At 38.8% G+C, this 22,533-nt stretch overlaps 1 protein-coding gene across 3 annotated transcripts in view; it reads left to right on the plus strand.

The window, feature by feature from the left end:
• The window catches only part of LOC144629949 (uncharacterized), a 34,188-nt gene extending 14,656 nt beyond the window's left edge, over positions 1 to 19,532 (plus strand). Inside the window, exons 4-14 of one of the 3 annotated variants that reach the window (XM_078488206.1) lie at positions 232 to 378; positions 2,205 to 2,432; positions 3,500 to 3,693; positions 7,523 to 7,630; positions 8,180 to 8,530; positions 10,008 to 10,254; positions 13,184 to 13,518; positions 14,878 to 14,967; positions 16,426 to 16,648; positions 17,918 to 18,132; positions 19,004 to 19,532. In XM_078488206.1, the coding sequence (XP_078344332.1) occupies positions 2,312 to 2,432; positions 3,500 to 3,693; positions 7,523 to 7,630; positions 8,180 to 8,530; positions 10,008 to 10,254; positions 13,184 to 13,518; positions 14,878 to 14,967; positions 16,426 to 16,648; positions 17,918 to 18,132; positions 19,004 to 19,177 (2,058 nt within the window). In that variant the 5' untranslated portion in view covers positions 232 to 378; positions 2,205 to 2,311 and the 3' untranslated portion in view covers positions 19,178 to 19,532. Of the gene's footprint in view, positions 1 to 231; positions 379 to 2,204; positions 2,433 to 3,499; positions 3,694 to 7,522; positions 7,631 to 8,179; positions 8,531 to 10,007; positions 10,255 to 13,183; positions 13,519 to 14,877; positions 14,968 to 16,425; positions 16,649 to 17,917; positions 18,133 to 19,003 lie in introns of those variants that run through there. The other 2 variants (XM_078488205.1, XM_078488207.1) reach the window with 2 other exon arrangements.
• Positions 19,533 to 22,533: the final 3,001 nt, after the last annotated feature.

Below are 22,533 nucleotides of genomic sequence, written 5' to 3' on the forward strand. Positions count from 1 at the left end.
ATTACCTGACTGATTTTTTTGCTGTTTTTTCTGCATCGTTAACATAAAAAATAATATATCTTGATGTACTTTCGCATAAAATAATAATAATCAAAAAAAAAATTGGGAGCTCCGCTTTTAGGCTTAGCTAAATCTATTTAATACGAATAATGCTTCTGTCAGAGGCATAATTTAGTGCTACTTTTGTCTTGACATGTTTGACTTAGAGTATTATTACTATTTTTCATTTAGGTGGTGCTGGTGGTCAGGGGGGGTATGGAAGAGACTGTCAATGGGTCCCTTGGCGTTTGCCTTTGCGCCGTCCGTTCTGCAGAGACGAAGGAGCCTCTTCTAGGGCTTCCAGCGGTGCTCGGGGTGACAACGGTGCGCCGGGAACAAGTAAGATAGCAAACCATTCATTTTAAAAAACTTGTATTGATTATCACTTGTACTAATTATAAAAATAAGAATAAACAATCAACGGCTGTTAAATAAAAAACCTCATAAACTTGTAAAAGCCCAGGGCTTATACCCGCAATTTTATATCAACTATATAATTATATGCGGCGCCAAAGGGATATGGCCGCCTTTATATATAGGGTTTGACTTTTATCTCTGTTCAGCAAATTTTGTTAGAAACGTTTTTGTCGTTGTTATTATGCATCCTTTGAGAAGTGCGATTTAAAAAACGTCAAGATTTGGGGCCCTTGACAAAACCGCAAACGAAGGCAGCCTCGTTTTTCGACTAATTTGCAAATAGGAGAATAGTTAGAGGCTTAATTTTACTCCGTGGATCGATCAATCAGTTCTATAGCTCCCGAAGGAATGATGTGGGTGAATACGTCACTCCAAGGAAATACGAACGCGTCAACACTTGCGGATTTATGGCGGGTGTTTGTTATAAAAAATATGTCAAAACTTAAAGGGAAGGGTTTCAATTTCAAGACGAAAAAGAAATAGAAATGCCATTGCGCGTCTTTGCGATGGATAATACTAACTGGTTTAATATGCCAGTCGTCTTTTAGTCTCTCCTATGTATTGTTGCAATGTTCACAGCGTACTATATAGATGAGGTTTTTCGAGTCACAGTCGATATGATAAGGAATGGGTCTAACTACACTTTTTCTGCTACTGGTGAGACTAGACCCATCCCTAATCATGTCGTGCGTGTTTTTGTAAGCAAGACACTCACAACAGTCTCTAACCCATAAATAATGACGTTAGCCAAACGTCGAAACGTCGAAACGTCGAAACGTCGTCGTTTTTACTAAATTTTTTAACTGAGCGGAAATCAATGAAAACATATTGATTTCCGGTCGCCATGTTAGTGCCTCTCCGCATGGGCACCAACATAGCGTTTCTATAACGTGCTCTCTAAATTTGTGTGAAACATTTTGACGGATATCTCGAGTAAGGAATACCGTAAAGACCTGAGACTTTGACAAGTGGACAATCTAATAATTTTCTGCAACCTGTAATATTCTTGATTTTTTGACTCAATGGTTTTGGATTTACTTTTTTGGGCGTGACAGTGGCGTGACAGTGAAAACCAGCAATTCGTTACAAAAAGAGAGATGCTTGTAATTGTATATATGTTGTAATGGTTCAAAATTTGAAATTAAAATCGCAAATAAAATAACAACTAAATGCACGACCCAAATTCATCTTCGCATCCTTCCCTTTGTGTATGTGCACATATATATGAATTTAAAACGGCTTGCTTCAAAATGCGATGTTTCAAAGTAGGTTGATGAGGGAGCGCTTGATTAACGGTAATTTGTCTAAGTGTTTGCCAGCCGTCTTACAAATGTAAAAAGTGCGACTTGCTTTTTAACATGACAATCATTCTTTCCAGTAGCAAGAGTGAGGAAGCAAAGCCGAGTACTCTTCGTCGTTGGTCTTGTAATCCGGAGGCGCCGTGTCCAAGCTCACCACCGTGCCGTTATTTTTAGTGGACACCTTGTGATCTGTAGACTGCGAGCCGGCACACCTTAGGAAACATGCGAGAGCGACACGGGAGCGGCGAAGCCACAAATCTCCCCCGCCGTATCGTTTCGCTCGCCAGTCCCGTGTGCTCCAGGTATATTCGTGCGTGCCCCAAGGTGAGCCTGCTAGCAGGCTATGTGATCTGCGATACCACCACTAACACTCACAGACGTTTGATAGGAACAGATACACCGGCAGAAGACACTTATAGATACTTAATTTCTATTTATTCCTTCCAGCCTCTAGATCCAGAGGAAAGGATGGTGCTGTTGGTGGATCTTACATTCGATCTGCGACGTTAGATACAACAAGTAAAAGTAAATTCCCCGTGAAGTTACTTAAAATCATGCGAAGGCAGGCCGAGGATCTGTTGCTAGGCAACAGCAACGATCAGAAGGGAAGAGATGCTTTAGAATTTATACGGAGATTAGCGAGTGAAAGAAATGATGTTGACAAAATTAAGAAAGGTGAGAATTAAGCATTTCGTTGTTTAAGAATTTGGTACAAGCCAAACAGCAAAAGCTCGAAAAAGTATAAAACGGTTCACTTGTTTGGCTGCTCCTTTTGTTAAAATCTAGCGAATCAAATCATGTGTTCAAAAAGCCACTTGTTTCTCGTGTGCAGGCTCCAGCAGCTAAGAGGGAAGAGCGACTCTGGGGACAAGGGATCAATTTAGGTTTCTGGGAAACTGCTCACCTACCCCTCCCCAAACCTAACATTAACCCTTACTTATCGCTTTGGGCAAAATGTTAGGTTTGGGGAGGGGTAGGTGAGCAGTTTCCCAGAAACCTAAATTGATCCGGGACAAGTATCAATCAATCAATCAATCAATCAATCAAGACTTTATTTAACGAGGGCGAAACGTAATAGTTTTTCAACTAGTAAATTTGAAGCCCTTTTAAATGTACTAAAGTTAAAATTAAATCTACTATAAACAATAATTTTGATTTAAAATCTAGTTAAATTTAATTAAAAATCGAAATGTAAGTTGAAAATTTAAAATTTTTTAAAAATTTTAAATATTTTTAAAAAGAAACTGAGTGAAATAAGTTAACTGGCCCAACGGCATAGAAGGAGATTGAAATATAATTTAAATAAAAACAAAGAGTAGATTACATTTCCACACATATTTTACTATTTGTTTTTATCTTATTTCTGTTTCTTGCCGTGGTCTCAGTCAACCACTTAGTATCTTAGGATTTTACTGAACAAGGTCTACAAAAGACCAAGCACTCATTACTGGTTTGTTGTTGTGCTCTTGCCTTGCACTTATAGGGTAAGACGGCTGACGTTTTTCCCCTTGTAAGACCTCAAATGGCCCAGTAGTGTATCAGCTCTCGTAAGCTTGTAGTTCTACCGATTCTCTTGAAAGGGTAGCAAGTCATTAATGTTAGACCTTACGAGAGCTGCTATCCGACCCAAATGACCTTGTCATAATAAGTTGTACTAAGAAATGGAAAGATTGGCAGCTGAGGGTATTGACGGTATTCACTTACACCAAGCACACATTGTCAAAATTATATCTTTCTTTCAGCCGTGCAAAGAAAACTTGGTTTCCTGGGAAAAGCAGGCTATGACATTTTTGGCAAAAACAAATATTTTGCTCCACGTATGAAGTGGGAAGCTCTTGAAGGCGCCGTGGACGATATTAAAACGTTGCTGGATAGTTATGAATATGATTTCAACAAGATGGAGTCCGATATAGAAAACAACAAAAACTTCAAACAGGTATTGAACATAAAAAACTTTTTTGTGTAAAGTAAGAATTTTTCCTGAAATATTCTTGACATACACTTTGTCTGTGGCGATCGGTAGTCTTAATTTCAGTAGAATGCGGATTCATCCGATCTAAGATTTTTAAACACTAAATTTTCGGTGGCCTCTGTCCACCTTCATCAGAGTATTGAAAATGAGTTCGTTAAAATATTAGCACGCGCTAGGCATGTTTGAATACGCCATCCAATCTTTAATTTCTTAACAGTGGAGTGTAAGCGCGCGGAAGGGGTTTCCTTTCGTTAACCGCGTTGGAATCCACCGTAGAGTGCCACGACTTTAGGAACAGTCTCTTGGTGTAACTTGAGATTCCTCGTTCAAGGATCGTGGCATTTCTTGGGTGGATGTCATGCTCGGTTGATTCTGCGTGTTGTTTAATTGCAGACTCTCCATTACAAGCGCGGCCGGGATCGTGTTCGACTCCGCGTGAGCTCCAAGAGCGCTTACTTTCTCCAATGTAAGTAAAAGCGCAGTCATTGCATCTGACCTTATAGACGATTCCTCTTCTTTGGTGGTTTTGTGGCCGATCTTTTGGTTTCTTGAAGATCTGGCTAAGCGTTTGGCATGGTTTGAAAGCCGTGCGGATGTTGAACTTTCTAAGCACGCGACCAACCCTGTCCGAGGCACCGCGTACGTACGGTATGCTGGCAAAGTTCACAGGTCTTTCTTGCGTACGTTCAGGCCGAGAGTTGACTGTAAGGCACTTTTGCAAAAGCCTGTCTGGGTACCCATTTGCCCTTAGGTCTTTAGCCACACGTTTCGTCTCTGCGCTTCTGAGGCTTTCATTCGATGGTAAATTGGTAGCTCTGTTGCGCAGAGACGAAACGTGTGGCTAAAGACCTAAGGGCAAATGGGTACCCAGACAGGCTTTTGCAAAAGTGCCTTACAGTCAACTCTCGGCCTGAACGTACGCAAGAAAGACCTGTGAACTTTGCCAGCATACCGTACGTACGCGGTGCCTCGGACAGGGTTGGTCGCGTGCTTAGAAAGTTCAACATCCGCACGGCTTTCAAACCATGCCAAACGCTTAGCCAGATCTTCAAGAAACCAAAAGATCGGCCACAAGACCACCAAAGAAGAGGAATCGTCTATAAGGTCAGATGCAATGACTGCGCTTTTACTTACATTGGAGAAAGTAAGCGCTTTTGGAGCTCACGCGGAGCCGAACACGATCCCGGCCGCGCTTGTAATAGCCTCCCGCGCAATCGTTCTTAGAACGACTGCGCGGGAGGCTACGCTTGTAATGGAGAGTCTGCAATTAAATTACACGCAGAATCAACCGAGCATGACATCCACCCAAGAAATGCCACGATCCTTGAACGAGGAATCTCAAGTTACACCAAGAGACTGTTCCTAGAGTCGTGGCACTCTACGGTGGATTCCAACGCGGTTAACGAAAGGAAACCCCTTCCGCGCGCTTACACTCCACTGTTAAGAAATTAAAGATTGGATGGCGTATTCAAACATGCCTAGCGCGTGCTAATATTTTAACGAACTCATTTTCAATACTCTGATGAAGGTGGACAGAGGCCACCGAAAATTTAGTGTTTAAAAATCTTAGATCGGATGAATCCGCATTCTACTGATATTCTTGACATCTTTACATCTTCTTCCAGTTTCTTTAGAACTTACCAAAAGTAATGTTACACGATATTAATTTAAAAATCTACTTTATTCTGGAGTTCAAAATTACCTTCAAAATAAAGCGTCACATTAATAGTTTCATAGGACAGATAACACCACAAACGTAATAATTGCCCCTGCACGGTTCCGACCCAGAGGCCGGATCCCTAGAAGGCACCTTAGAAGTGCCCGCGTTAAATGTGTGCATTCAGCGAACGGTACCGGAAAAAATCTCGATTTTCGTCAAAGCGGCTCGCAAAGGATTGCCCAAATGCCTGCAAAGGATTGTCGAAACGCTTGCAAAAGATCAACGAACGTGCCACAAGGGAAAAAAGGTCATCGCATTGCATGTGATCGTAGGAAACATCTTTTGCTTAAAGAAATGGCTGAAATGTGTATCTAAAATTTAATTGATACCGAAAATGACATGGAAAGCACTACAGGCGTATCATCCAGGGAATAAGAGTTTTATCCAGGGACCAAAAGTCGTGAAAACAAGTGGAAATATTTTTCATCGTACGATGTAGGCAAACAGAAACATTTAAACGTAAACATTGTCATGCAATTACAAGGTTATTCCTTTCGCTCACGAAGGAATTTGATTCAAAGATTGGATCTTTGGATCAGCATTTGATCCAAAGATTGGGTCGAATAAGGATCAAATATTGTTTTTTCGATACTTTGGATGTTCAATATTTTGTTATTCCTGGAATTGTTAGGCTTTATGCCGTCTTGGCGAGGAAACTATTGCAAGTTTATTTTGAATGTGAAAAGCTTGCGTGTAGTCACCACTATTTTAAAGTTCACAAGTTCTACCTCTATTTTGGGGATAATTTCTGGTAACCTATCAAGCCTACCAACACCCGAACGCACTCGTTAATGTATAATTACCGCTAGTTTACATATTCGACTTGTACTTGCGGATTTTTTTTAAGATAGAGCGTTATCACGCAGCAAAGAAATTCCACAGCAAACAATCAAAGATGTCGTGACGTACTCGGCACAGTCATAACAGAAGCCTAACAGTGTAGTCCATAGACTTCAATAATAAAAATCATTAAATGGACTCTATTAATCTTAGATTAGTGCTGAAAATAAAATAATACAAAAGACGGGGGCAGCTTTAGTGAAAACTATTACTAGTATCAAAACCGAAAAAAACAGCAAGGTCGATTAAGTCTGAGATATACGACGAATGATGAAACACATTCTCGACCCCAGAGCTCTTCTCTTTTGCGCATGACTGTCGACGTCAGTCATGTGCAAAAGACAATAGCTCTGGGGTCGAGAATGTAATGAAACGGTAAACGGCGAACTTAAAATATACTCGGAAGCGACCAACTTAAGTAATCACAACGTTAAATTGTCTCTGTAATTCTCAAAAGCTCTCGAAGGCGAACGCTCCCGCAAGCGACCGCGACCACGTCAATTTGGGGGAATTTCCAGCTGGACTTAACAGTTATTATTAAAATTCTCGACGTAACTAGAAATACATGATCGTTTACGAGAATTTACTCTTATAGTAACACTCTTTCTTCGCACTAACTATGGCGCGTATCGACAGGTTTGGCCTTAAAAAGCGCAACGGATTACGGGGTTTTGCGATGCATTGAGCAGAATTGCGGATTTCGAAAGTACAGCGTATCGCGAATAAGCTGAAAATTTTGGACTGGATTCCGGACTCCTCATGTCAGGAAGTTCGGATCACTAATTGGTCGGTCTTCGTCGGTATGTTGTCGGAATTGTCGCATAACCAAGCAATGAAACGAAAATTGTTTTAAAATTGAGATAAAACAACTTCTACTGTTCGTTGCAGTGAAATTATACCACACGAAGTTTTCAAGTAATGTGGATTCGGATTTGAACGAAAATAGTGGCGGATTGACGGGTTCGGCCAAAAAATAGCACGAATCGGCAGATTAACATAACCCCATTCACCCCAATCATTAATAAAGTTCGTGCTATTAAATTTGTCTCAATCTTTCCTAGTCTTATTTTGATGATGTAAACCTTAAAAGATTCAAATTAATTTACAAATGACTTACAGATTTTGTGACTTAACCCTATAAAACTAATCACTTTTTACTCAGTTTACGTTGATTTTAATACCTTATACTGTTGTTTTAATTTATTGCTCTTATTTATAATTAATACTTTGAAGGTGGCTTCTAAGATGACTGCCATATCTAAAGAGAAAGTAAAGAGCGAAGAAGGTAGACTTGTTGCGGCTATGGATGTGGCGAAGAAAGAAAAGGAACTTTATGTTAAGGTATCTTGTAAAAGTCAATACCGTACTGAAGAATATCACGATACAACAACAAAAAAAACAACAACAACTTTATTTGTACCCTGAATTAAATTAAATTTACAAACTTGGAAGAGTATAATAAAATGAGTACATGGCTGCCCCAAATAACCACTATTGGCTAATGAGAAACTGGGCAGCTATCCTTTCAGGGAATGGAAATCATTGCGGTTTTACTTGATAATTAGTAATGGTGGGATGACATCGAGGGTGGCGCAATTTGTTCTAAAGGTTAAAAACAAAATTGTCCCATATCCTCGTTCTGATGGGCTTTCGACTGTTTGATTTGCTCCCAGGCTTCTTTCGTTCAAAAATAGCTACCATCATTTTGTAGCTTCATTTTTTAGAATAAACCCCTTCTCCCTTTCTTCCCCTTTTCCTTTTACCAGTTTTCGTTTCCTCTGATTGTCTTTAGAACCCGATCAGAACATATTTTACACACAGTGATCTTGGTTGTATTAGGTGGCGCAACACATCTCAATTCTTTTTTGGTTTTCTTCGCTTCCTTGACAGTCAATTCAGCATCTGGAGCAGCAACTTTCTAGTACACTTGAGAGTGTCAACGAAACATTGAAAGAAGCATATCATCAAGCAAAATTCAATAAAAATGACCTGTTGGCAGTGCTTCAGGGTATTACAGGGTTTATTGGAGGCTTAAAAGACAAAGACCCATTCGCTGTCATTGACTCGGTTGTGGGAGTAATTGGCTCACAGGCTGGTAAAACCTGCCTGGGATCCCTTCAGTCAAATCTGGCCACACTAAAGAAATGGATGACATTTGGCAAATATTACAAGCCTCTGGTTGATTCCAGTGACTTAGATTTTGACCAGATGGATGTTGGTTCCGTCCCTGAGATTATGCAGGTATTCACGAGTATAGTTCAAGGGAAATATTTCATTTTGTTTCTCTCGAATCTCGGGCCTCGGGAAAAATTGAGATTCGAGGGAAATAAAATTAAGGGAGGGAAACATTGAGATGTCTTAAAATATATTTTTTGCTTTCCGAGATTTGAGGGAAACAAAAAACACTGGTTTCCCGAGAGACCAGTTATTAAGTGATTTTTTTATACAGCACAACGAAGACTTTAGAAGAACGGCGGTCGTTGGTCAACCGTCGAGGGTAACAGTGCACTGTTACCCTCTGAAGTCATAGGTTTTGCAATGTTGCCCGCTGAGAGACTTTTGGCGGAATCAGTTTTATTGTTTGATGTCATGTGACTTCGAGGTAGCCAATAAGAGCGCGCACTCTTGGGGAAAAAATTGAGGCTGTAAAACAACTTTATAGCGTTTTCAACGCTTTAAGAAACTAGCATTTAAGTCTAGAAAAACATTCAAAATGTAAGTTTTAAGCTATATAGCATACTTCAATAAAAAGACACTTGATATAATTATTCCACTATTGTGCCATGTAACCATTTTATGGCAACAGAACGCGCAAAATATGCCACGTTATTACACTGTAGAACAGGACAAAAATACAGACTTAAGCTCAGGGACAACATGGACGAACAAAACTTTGTTTTGTTCAGTGGAATAATAAATCCCTTATTTGATGGTTTGACATATAATTCGGACGGATATTTTGCTTGTATTTTTCCTCGCCCCGTCAGGGATCGGAAATATACTACGCAACTCGCAAAATATCTGCGGGTATTATATGTTAAAGCATCAAATAAGGTGTATATAATCATGACACTTGATTCTTGTTGGTTTGTGTCTTTAATTAGAACACCCAGAAGACATGTTTGTTTGTAATGAAGTTATGCCATTTAGATCCATAGAAGTAATTTCTTCGCTAAAAAAAACATTAAGTTTAATAGCAAGTATTTGTTAAAACTTGATAAAAATAGGCTAAAAAGCTCAGTCGCGACAAAGTTCAATTACAAGTTTGTAGACTTTAAACCAAAAAAAGAAAAACAAAACTTCTCAAAAAATCATTTTGTTTAATTTACTTTCAAGTATCACCATCACTGTCTATATCTTATTAGTAAAAACTCAGCTGTGTTCTAATGGAAATCCACGAATCTGATTGGTTCTCCCACTGATTTCTATTCGCCGATAGAAAACAGTCGCGCGCTCGCGTAGCTCTTAAGCAGTAAATTTTCTTGATTTTTGTCTTCAAAGTGCACAATATTGTAGGTTTTGGACTGCAATCCTTTAGAGTTTCTACTAAAACAATTAGACTACTCGCCCTCGTTTTCTATGAGCGATAGTCAACTCGGCTGCGCCTCGTTGACTATTTGCTCATAGAAAACTTGGGCTCGTAGTCTAATTGTTAATTATCATATTTTCTCTTTGTCAAATTAATTTATAATCCGTCTTTTTTCTCGTACACATTAAGGTCAGTCTTGAGGTGAACAAGGAAAAGCTAGCCGAGGGATTAGTGTGTCTTTTGGATGTTGCTTCTAGACCTCAAGACATAGCAGAGTTCAAACAAGTGATTGAGTCTTTTTTCATCACCGGTGCAGCACGTATTGACCTGATAGCAAAAGTTATGGACCTCGATAATGATATTGGGGGATACAGCTTTGATATCGATGTCCTTAAAAAGACCCAAGAGGATATAGAGAAGATTGGTAAAACACAAGGTACGACTTATACATTTAATTGACGTACTAAAACAATAATTGAAGTAAACTATAAATGTTTGGTGCGTTCTCCTCTATTTGCTCAAAAATTGTTGTTGAGGGCTATGCCACGATATTTTTCTGGTGCACAGAAATATTTTCCAATGAAGATACCTACCAACCCCGTTTTCTAAGGGAGTAAAACATCAAATCATCATCATCATAAGTCTTAGAAGCGAAGTGGTGCATATGGTAGAAACAAGCTTTCCCTATTCCTGTCGGTCCAGTTAAGGTTTGGAGTCTGAAGTTTTGCCTTTGCAGTTCTCCTCCAGGTGGATTTGGGACGGCCTCCTTTTCTTTAACCCTCTGCTGTCCACCTAAAAATGATTTAAGAGTTATTATTGGTTTCTCTGCAGAGCACATGACAGATCCAATACCATCTTTTCTTACAAGATCAATTCACATGTCTTCCTTCTCTATTAGTTTAAAGGGGCAGCTCATTTGATTGCAAAATGGATTTTTTTTCGTCCAACGAAAAGATAATAATATATAGATTTAGCCGAGCTCAAAAGCGGAGCTCCACACTTATTTTCTGCCTGTTAATTTTTTTTTTGGAAAATACTGTTATTAAAGCTACTTGAAACGTATACTGATCAAGAAGGATCCATGGTCGAAATAAATCGTCAACTTCGGCCAACCGCAGAAAATGCGCTGACAAAATCCTGTCATAACCCTAGTCAAAAAAGAGATTTGAACTGCGATACAATAAAAAAAAATAGGTCACCAAGGGTGACATGAGTCTAATGCCGTATGGCATAGTGATACAGATTGCGCGGTTTTCGTAAGCCGGTTAAAATTGGTTAGAGGTTTGTGTTCGGGAGTTTAATTTAAAATGCTTATAGCAAGCTAGGGGCATCGTGGATGATTATGGATGAAAACGAAACAGTCATAAATGTTATATGCTTCACAAAATTTAAAGTATGAACAGGAGTTGATGTTACTTCTTCCGTATTGTCCGTAAAAGCAGAAACGATTTTAAAAACATTTGGACAAGATTGCGTGACGATTTACAAAAAGCATGTTCATTACAACAAGGGTTGAAGAACTTCACATCGTTTTCTTTCAGATTTTTCACCATTTTGATGATGACTCTTGAAACAGATTTTGCAATAAAAGCACTTGAAATAGTGACTGTTACTCCATTGTACTGTAAGCACTTAGTGACAGATTTTCCTAAAAACGGGTGTAAATGCTCACATCAATATAATGATGACCTTTTGAACGCTGGAAACTAGGCAATTATTATCGAGCTACCATACACAAGAGCGAAGACTGTTTATCATGATGTACAAATTTCGCGAATCATCACTTCCATATCAATGTAACCATTTTATGATTTTTCTAGCTGTAAGAAGAACTTAAGATCTCTGAGAGTCGTAAAAGCATGAAATTCGATTTCAGTGTATGGCAAAGGCCGGGACAGTGTAATACTGCAAAGCGGCCAAACAAACGCATTTTGATTTAGTCGCGTAACTTGATTTACATTTATCCATGTACATCTTTTATTTTTGAAGGTTTTTGTTTGCACTGTAAAGAAAAAATTGGTCAAAATTCGAATGACTTAAATACAAAAACCGAGGTAAAGTTTTCTATTTTTTAAAACAAAATAAATATTTGGTCGCATTGTGTAAATAAACGCGAGTCGCCGTCGAAATATTTTTTCTCAAAGACGTCTTGCTTTTTAAGCAAGACGAAAACACAAGTGCTTAACTGAACTGAAAACGAAGATTTATTTTCACAAAAAGCTTACAAATGTCTTAACTGGAAAATTATTTCGTCCTGTTCAAGTGTTGAATAATCGTGACTTGACAAAGAACTTTTAATTATGCGTGGGAACACGTGTCGCTGATTGGCTGTTTTTAATTGAAACTAATCGTGCGTGTCCGTACGGAGTCCGTTCTTGCAGCTGATCATTGTTTTCTACATTACAGCGAACGATTATCGATCCCGAACCATTCCCTTGGGATTGCTAACAGCTTTTTTCATATAACAAAGAGTCTAATGCGCATGCGCAAAGCGCACGCAAGCATTAGACTCAACAATAGCCGGGTCAGCAGGCAACTTCAAAAGAAAAACACGGCCTCGATGAACTTTACACCGGCGGCATGGCCATGTGATACTGGTCAGCGGATACCTTGTAATGACAACTGTCAAATAACCATGTCATGGATGTCCAATATCAAAGTTTCAACTGAGATGGCATTTTTCTTACCCCACTCGGGCTGCCTTGTGACTTCCCTCCCCTTTCCCGAGAATCTGTAGGCTCGGGCGGGCGTACGCTTACTCGATAATCATTTTTGGGGGGCTTTATGAGTTTATACCAAATTTTCTTACCCATGGGGCTACGCTGGCCCGCTTCGCGCGCTGCAGCTCAGCTACAAAGATATGTTAGAAACCAAAATTCCAACTTCAAAGGGTATTCAAACCCTATGAGATCCTTGTCTGAAGTAGTCCTCAAGGCGAAACCGGCCGCCGCCACTTTGAAGTAATTAAGCAGCTCGGCGTTGTAAGAGTCACGTTAAAGAGCTCAACTTTTACTTAATCTCGTACCATATTGAATTCGGCTTTCGTATGGCGGCGGCGGCGGTGGTGGTGGTGGTGGTATTGTTATTATTATTTTTATTTAGTAAAATTAAAATAAGTGATCTTGTTATTCCACATTAAAGATACCTCCAAAATGCTAAGTCGAAATGCTATTATTATAATTATTATTATTATTTATCTTATTATTATTATTGTTATGTTCCTTACGTAATGTTTGCTTATTATTATTGATCTTATTATTATTATTATTATTATTATTATTATTATTATTATTATTATTATTATTATTATTATTAATATTATTTATTAACATTATAAAAAGTGATCTTGTTATTCCACATTAAAGATACTTCCGAAATGCTAAGTCTTCAGCAGACGTTTTTGGAAAATCTTCTCAGCACTTACAGAGGACTCGAGCGATCATTCATGAGAAACGTGTATGAACTACAGAGAGCCTTTGAGTTCCGTTCACTGTGGCAGGGAATTAATCTTTTAAGATCCTTCCAACGAGTGGCCAGTGAAAGTGCGCCGGGGACTGGGCAACTAAGTGGTGCTGATCAACTTAATCGAGTTTATTCAGAACTCAAAGCCCTTGAAAGTAAAGCAGTGGAATGTTTCACCACTCACAGTTACACTACTGGCCTCAAGAAATGGACATTTGATAAGGAAAATGACAAAGTGGTGAGTTTTTTTTTAACTTATTACGGACTTTTTTGCAAGGTTAATAACTATCTAGTTTGATCTATTTTCAGCTCCTTCTATAGCAATCTCGTTCCCAGGGTCCTTTCTGTTTAGCTCCAAGAGGCGGGAAGGAGGAAACCCTGGGAACGACGTTGCTCCCGCAATTTTTTTATTTTGCTGATTTTGCAAGCTTCTCCCTTTATAAGTTAACGAACCTCTTTGACATGTAAGGTAGCAAGCTTTACGGACTTTACAGCGAGACTAAGCTTTTAGTAAATTTATATATGATTAAAAAGGGGTTCACTTTCTTATCTCTGCAAATTCTGTTTGTCGGTTACATCAGTCACTTTCATTTGTACATTAACATAGTTTAACTTGTTTTGTATCAATCTTTTGCATTATTTACTTTTATGATTATTGTGACGCTCTGTTTAATTTCTTTGTATACATACTTCCATCCTCTTATGACTTTTGAAATGAAAGCTTCCCTGCAGTATAACCAACTTTCTTTAACTCTTTCAGTGCTAAAGTCGACTTTCTCGACATTTGGGAAGCAGTCAATGAACCACTTTTGACATCATCAATTTAAAAGTCAGCAGATTTTGGTGACAAGCATCTGATAGAGCTAGGCTTGACCTTTTCACAGAACTATCCATTTTGCGTATCGGTCGCATCCTGACAGAGCTAATTGAGAAAAAGTCAATGACTTTAATTTTTGGTGCAAAATCTGTGCTTAAACTGGCCAAACCACCGGTAATAGATCGAGCTCCTCTTTTTAGGGTTCAACAATGTTTTAATCAAATCTTTTTTTATCTAAAGGAAGAACGTACGGATACAATAGAAAGGAGTGATGCATTGTGGAAACATTTTTTTTTAAGCAAAGTTAAGACAAATTCAGGATCGTAGCACCAAAAATTCAGTTTAACGGTGAAAAACCATGTTTTCAAGAAATTTAGCACTGAAAGGGTTAGGACGGACACCTTTGGGTCCGGCTCCAACTGTCCGTCTTAGAGAGGTTTCCGCTTTACAAAGAGTCGAGGTAACGTGGCCAGAAATTCTGAGATGAAAAAGCTAAACGGCTATGCGCAATAAATACACGACTGTTTTAATCTTTAATTTAAAGACGTGAACCCCAATGTGCGTCCATTGAAATAAAAACTATTGAGTAATGTTTATTATGTTATAACAGGTTTTTGTAGCATGCAAACCGGTGGATGAATCCTTAGTGAGGAGTGACCATTCAAAAACAGAGCTCTCGATCCTCATATATTGACCCTGTGACTCTTGCAATCCGTAAAAATAAGGGCAATTACTACAGGACGTGGCCGATCATTCATGTCCTATTTTTTCGCTTTTTAGGTCTTTGAGCAACTTGCTAAAGGATACACTAGATTCAGCCTCGACATTCAAAGGAGTTGTTCCAAATGTTTCAACATGCGACTGTTGAAGGTAACGCTAACGCTTAAGGCTTCCTAATCGTCGTCGTAATTTTTTTTTAATGTTTTTTTTTAAGCCCCCGCACCACCCTGGAAGGTCATTTTTTTAATTACACCCCGCCCGCCCCCCCCCCCCCCTCACGTGCGCGCGCTTTCTTCACAAAGATGGAAGATGGTGACAAATTATATTTTATTAGAAAATAGCACAAAGTAAATACGTGCGCTGATTGGTTAAAAATTGTGTTTCTATAACTCGATGGAGACACAGACAGTTGTCGTAGACACGGCAATTAATATTCACGGCGCTGAAATAAGCAATGCAAAAATAACAACTAAGAATTGTGCCAAATTTTAATGTCACAGCTGACAAAAACCAGATTACGACTAAACAAATATTTGTACATTTGAAAACAAGCGAGTAAGATGTTTACAGAGCCTGCTACACATTCAAAAATAGTCTGTGAAAGAAGTTATCGAAGCAGCTGACCTTTCAAAGAAGTATATGAATTGGCGCAACTTCACTCCATTCTAGGCTTTGCAGCACTTCAGAACTATTCACAGCTCCTCAACAGGACAAGATATTCGTCCAGAATGCCGAGTCAAACTTCTTTTAACAGAAAAATAATGCGCTTTCACCTCCAAGGTTCGAGTCGCTCGATCGGCAGCGTCGGTCGTCAAACCATTCGGTTAGGTCGATGAAGCGAAATAAAACCACAATTCTTGACTCCTTCCAGTGCTTGACTTCAATTAAACCATCGGCTTAATTATTTCTCATAATTACGTTAACTTTGGGGCCTGTTTTCTTTGTTTGTTTGGCCAAAAAACGGTGAATTTTAGCCTTGAAGCAAATGTTGAACGGTTGATTTATTTCTGTTCATCTACTCCCTTACTATGATTGGTTGATTATGTTCATGACGTAAAACCGCGAGGTGAAGAGAATCTACGTTTTGATGTTAAATAAAGCGCTAAATATTACTTTGATGTGCGTTTTTTTCTTTTTGCTGTTTTCTAAAAGAAATAGAAAACATGTTTTCCGTGTTTCTATCGAGTTATAGAAACACTCGTGAAAGTTTGGGAGAACTCGAAAAAGCTGTGGAAACACTCGTCTATCAACTTGTGTTCCCACAGCATTTCTCGTTCTCCCAAACTTCCACTCGTGTTTCTATAACTCGATAGAAACACGGAACATGTTTTCTATTTCTTAATTTTTACGGATTTGTAAAAATACATTACTTATTAAGAGCACAAAGCAGTTCCCCTCACTTCAAGGAGGTGTTGAAAAGAAAAAAATTGTCTTAACAAAAGAACTTGGCGGTAACTTTATTATTTAGCCACAAGTAAATAGCCGTGTAGTAAGGTACTCGTAATCACAAGGATCGTCGTAAGGCGAGAGTTACTGTAATTTCGGTCTGTGGTTTGATACTACATACCACTGATTACTTTTACGTTGTTCTTCTCGTTATTCCTTTAGATTTACATTGAGCTATATGGATCTCTGAGTCAGCCCGCCAACGTTCCCGACAAAATTCATCTAAAAGTCCGCCATCTTAGTGGCTCTTTCTTTCGCGCGGGAGACAACACCACCAAGCAGTACCGTGTGCCTGTAGGCGCATACAAGAATATCAAGTTTGACCGGTTTACTTTAACCAATAAGGAAACGTGCAAGAACAGAAAGAAAGCAGGAAAAGACATAAGTAATTACCTTATTGTAAGAAATTTACGCTACATGAAATTTACGCAAATTCTCGTTATTTTAAGTCGCGATAATTTTTGTCGGCGTTTAATTCCGCGACATTTATTACGTGAAACGTTACCGCCTCCTTCGCGTCATTTTCCCTTATTCAGAATTAAGTTTCCCTAGGCCTTCAATTCGCGTTTATTTTTGTCGCGTTTATTTTAAATACCGTTTTTGTGAGATACGCGATGGCCTATTTGTTAGTGCGCCGGACTCCGGATCGAGCGGTTTGAAATAGAGCCCTGGCCGGGAATATTGTTTTGTGTGCTTGGGCAAGACACGTTACTCTCATAGTGCCTCTCTCCACCCGGGTGTATTAATGGGTGCCGGCGACATAATGCTTGGGGGTACCCTTCGATGGACTAGCATACCACTCAGAGAAGAAATATTCTAGCCGTTTTATGGTACGGAAACCGGGATAACTCCAGCTGTATGGGACGCATTACTCAAGGCTTCCCTTTTTTTTATTTACACGAGCGTTAGTCAGTTCCTATAATAAGATAGTTAAGAAAAACGTGTTATTGTTTTCGCGCTTAAAATACGTGCCAGATCCCTTGACCCAAAAAAAAACCAAGCGTGTAAATTTTCAACCCAAAAAAATACGTCGTACCCCCCGTCAAGTATGCTTCGAGTACCCCCCTGGATTTTTCATGGGTAACGTTGCCTACCATTAATTTTTGAGCAGCTTTGCCCAAAAATCTGAGAAATTCCTGTGGCGTAGCTCCTTTAATATAATCTAAAAAGCGAGCTTTAAAATTAAGACGTCGCTGTATTAGGCTCTGCATGATGTATAAAATTCATGAAGGCTTGATTGCCATGGACGCTCAAGAGTTCATGACGCCACTTCAAAGGAGGTCGCGGCACGTAAATTCAAATGCGTACGAAATTTCTCGCTCAAAGACGGACTACCACATGTACTCGTTTTTCCCGAGAACGATACGAGAGTGGAACAGCCTGGCGAATAAAACAGTAAATGCACCAAACTTGACGGCCTTCAAGAAAAGCCTGCCGTCTGACCAAGCCCAAAGCAAACGATGCTAACTTTGACTTTTTTATCTAGTTTTATCCATAGCATTTGAGCTTTACTTTTAATTTAAATAGTATTTATTTCTTTTGTATAGTAGTTATTTATTTTAACACTCACTAGAATCTTCAGTATTGAAGGAGGTGAGTTACCAGGAAGAAAAAAAAGAGAAATAAATTCCTATTTATTATTTTTATTCTTAAGAGTGCTCGTTTGTTTGCATCGATGAGGGTGACTCTCGCCTGCAGCCAATGTGTACGAATCAGTTAAATAAAGGTGGAAGTTCCAGACAAGACAAATTGTTGGGAATGGAGGAATGTACAAGTCCGTTTGGTACTTATGAGCTGGAGGTACCTGTGGATAAAAACCTAGCGTGCGAAGACACTGGGATAACAAGTACCAATTGCAAAGATCTTGATGTAAGTTAATCTATAAGTCAAGTAGCTAACCTGAAAACTTATAATAGAGGTGGTTCAGCGTAAATTGCTGAAAGGAACGACGTTACTCGCGTTTACTTATTTCTATTTCAAACTCTTCAAACGCCTTTGTTGTGGAGGGGGACAAGGGGCGGGAGCCCGGGAGAAAAGGGGCGGGTAGCGGGAGGAGAGAGGGCGGGAAGCGGGAGGAGAGAGGGCGGGAAGCGGGATTCTAAAGGTGGCGGGAACCGGGAGAAAACGAGTGAAATTTCGTAACATTTCATTATATTTCGCAATGGTCATGGAACAAACAGTGGAGAACAACTATGGAAAGGGGCGGGAGGTGGGAGTAAAAGGTACGGGAGGTGGGAGGTTCAGACCCCCCTGTTCCCCCCACTTGGTTGTGCTTCATCTTCATCGTCAAGTTCTATTTTTATACTGCAAATAAAGCGTTCAACAATCAAACAATTATAGCACATATAATACAAACCTTAAATAAGCTAATTTTGCCATTTTAAACGATAGTAAGTGAGCTGAGTAGTACATCTGGTTGTGCTGTATTTTACTTCTGCTGTGCAAGACGTGCCTCGTCCCCAAGCAAGGCACTTTACTTTTCATCAACTCATATATTGGTAACAACGCACATGCTTATTCCCTGTATTTAATATTTATTCAGTTGATCATCCACAATACACACTTTTATTTTGTCCTTTTTCTCTTAATTCTCATTCGTGTTTTGGAGTGCCTCAAAAATGTCTTGTAATCGTTGCCTCAGTTTTTCAGTTCTAAAAAAGTCGCCTGAAAAGTTATCGAGGTTCTTTTAAGCAATCTTTTGACTTTATTGAACCATTGTCTCGCTTTTGTCTCCATACAGCTGATCAAGTTCACGCACATGAACGTATATACGCATTTCGTCTACTGGTCTGATCAATATCCCACAGGACCAGACGACCCTATATGTAGGAGCCCAGGAAAACTTAAAAGGAATGTAACAGCGAACGTCGGTCAGCAATTTCCTGGAGAATCAGATGATAAGGATCTATGCTGATCTTTTATTGGGTTATTTACTTTGATTGGTTAATTGTCAGTTGTGTGAAACATGAAACAAACAAGTACAATATACACGATAAATAAAAGAAAGCAATGCATTTCAATTGAGGTGTCTTCATTCTCTCTTTTCTTCTTTTCTTCCTTCCTGTCTTTCTCCATATATATCCGTCTCTACCTCCCTTCCCCTCTCTACCCTTCCTTCCTCCCTTCCTTTTTCCTTCCTCCCTTCCATCCTTCCTTCGTTTCTCCAACACCCCTATCTCTCTGTCCCTCCCATTTCTTCCCTCCTTCCTTCCTTCTTTCCATCCTAATTGTAAAACTCCAAATGGTCTATTTAGACAAGAGATTCTCTTGATTTAGAAAAAAAGATGAAACTCATTTATTTGTTTTTATTAATTTTTTGAGTTTAAGAAAAAGAGATTAAGAGTTTAAGAAAGAGTTTAAATCAAGCATTATTGCAAGCTATCAACTGAACTTTTTATAACTCTAATTTTCAATTCCTCTCTTCTGTTAGTTAATCTGTCCATATACTTTTTTCCACCTTTTTTCACTAAATTTCTTAGGTAAACTTAGATTTAGTTTGTGTGTTTGTGTGTTGTTGTATTTGTTATCTAAATATTTAGTATACCTGACCCTTTCAAACATTTTTGTAATAAACACTACGGAAGGCTGTCCAATCTTATAAGCCAATGGTGGTTATTTTGGGAAGCCATGCACTTTATTTCATATTTACTCTTGTCTGTATTGTAAATTTAATTTAATTAAGGTGCAAATAAAGTTTTTGTTGATTTTGTTGTACAGTCAACTCTCTCTAAGACGGACACCTCCGGAACCGGCCGCAGCTGTCCGTCTTAGAGAGGTGTCCGTCTTGTAGAGAGTCGAGGAAACATGACACCAGTAATTTTGAGATAATAAAGCTAAACCTATGCACAATAAATACTCGTCTGTTTTGAGTGTGTTGAAAGTCGCTTTCTTTAACAAAACCTATAAACAGGGACAACAATAATTTCAGAAAATTGTATCGTTTGTTCATTACAATCGATAATGCACTGCTTCACGTAAGCAGAGAAACTTCATTGTTTTGGTTAGTAAGCTTGGTATGCGCGTATCCTTAGGGCGCTGACAAACTTTGCTTTATCGATATGAAGATTGGAAGTAATTTCACGAATAAAACATGATAAAAAACACTTCTTAAGTGTCCGTTGATGATTTCAAAGTGTCCGTTGTTCGTCTTAGAGAGGTGTCCGTCTTATAGGGAGTTTAGTTACAGTAAAATGACTGAAAAACGGCAGGGACCATCCCCAGGTGTCCGTCTTATGGAGGTGTCCGTCTTATAGAGGTGTCCGTTAAGAGAGAGTTGACTGTAAATAGAACCCAAGCCGGGAGGAAGGTATCAGCAAATGTTAATTTTCTTCCATTTTCCTTGAAACAAGAGAAGCAGTATTCCTTTTCTACAGCTGATACTGAGGATAAGTAGTGAGGGGAGCACCGGTTACTCCTGTTAAATGGGCAGGAATTGGGCAGGAATAATTAACATGAATGGAAACAGGAACAGGAATTCAATGTTGTGCTCACCTCGAAACAATAGGAAATCCCAGAGCACAAAATTATTTAAAACTACGAAATCGCTTCAATATTTACCCAATTTTGCGTTTATATAAGACAACCTTAGAAGTTTTCAATGAGTATCAAATTCAGGGATTTTGTAGTGTACTGATCAATTGCCACCCTGAAAAAATTTGGGGAAATTTCATCGACGGGTTTTGAAATAATCGCGTTTTTTGCGAAAGTAGGCGTAAAATTGGTAAATAGAACTAAACACTGAGCTTTACTATGATTCATATATTTCATATTTTTTCGAAATCGCGCAAGTCTACCTACTTTTTACGGTTTGGATATCGGATATGGGGCATTTTTAAAAGGAATGAGGTCTAAAGCCTCCCATTAAACATAAAAAAGAAGCAAATTTCTTTATATGAAGTCTTGTCTTTATTTTACGCATAAACTATACCATCTAAAAACAAATTCCAAGATATTTCAAAATTCCTCTTGTAGATTTCGATGAAACTCAGCAGAGCTGAAGGCAAAGACCCAAGGTATACGTAGCGTGGTGGATCTCGAGAGAAAATGCGGTTAAGGGCTGAAATTCGATTCAGAGCAAAACCCTGTTTGACGTCATTGTCACGTGATATTCATTCCGATCTCCCAAAAAATTATATCATATTGTAGTTCAGTCTGTGTGTAATTCATATGATATAGTGGATATGTCATTGACATTAATCCCTTTAAGTATGAGGGTTTCAAAGTTGATAGGTATCGCTAGAAAAAAAAATGGGTCGAGCCACCTTAAAAAAAACTCAATGCGCTTACATTTTTCTATTAAAAAATTAGCTAAAACAAATATAATGCTATAATTTTTCTAAGACACTAAAAAATAAAATAAGTGAAACAACTAATCAAAGGAAAAAATTAAGGTTAGCCAATAAAAAAAGATCAACAATAAAATTTCCGAAACAAAAATGTTTTAAGTGCAGATTTAAAAGTCGAAAGAGATAGTGCATTTTTGAGAGAGTCCGGTAGGCTGTTCCATAGTATAGGTGCAGAGAAAGAGAAGGCACGTTCACCGTATGTCACAGAGTTCACAGTAGGGACAGTAAAAAGTAGTTTAGAAGATAAGCGTAAGTTCCGTTGCGGGCGATATTGTTGTAGGAGGGGAGACAAGTAGGCCGGGCAGAGTCCATGAATAATTTTAAAAGTGATGAGTAGAAGTTTAAATATAACACGTGATTCAACAGTATTATCAACATGTATTATTCTGTTTATTGTATAAACCTACTATTCGCGCCAGTCCCTTACAAGAGCGAGTATAAATAAGAGCCCTACATCTCATTTCGGCCCAGTTCGCGTAAGAATCCTTCGCTTCTGTTACCTGATGTGTTCAGTTAATTGTAATAGCGAACGTTCAAACTTCGTTTTGGCCACAGGCTTCCCAAGCTCAAAATTCCTCTTTTTGATGTGTTTTTGAGAGCCTTTCGGGCGGCCGACTCTACATACGTGGTGTATGCGACAGCTTGTGTATATAGAGAAATGTATGGGAAAATCACGGGTTCTCTAAAATCGGGTAAATAAATATATATTTTGAAATAAAGTTTACCTACCTCAAATGTGTCGCTTACTTGTGTCTTGTGCCGAATTTGGAGGCATTCCGACGCCATTTAGCGAAATTATTCGAAGTCGTTGTCTCTCCTTCTAAAAAGAAGGAAAGTGCTTATCCCATCCGTCAGCTCCCTTCCCCTTTTACACACCTTTGTTTGTTATGTAACTGATGTAGGCCTAAAGAAAAGGCCTAAAATG

The sequence above is a fragment of the Oculina patagonica genome, chromosome 11 (assembly GCF_052425735.1).
Source record: "Oculina patagonica isolate OP01 chromosome 11, crgOcupat, whole genome shotgun sequence".
Lineage (NCBI taxonomy): Eukaryota > Metazoa > Cnidaria > Anthozoa > Scleractinia > Oculinidae > Oculina > Oculina patagonica.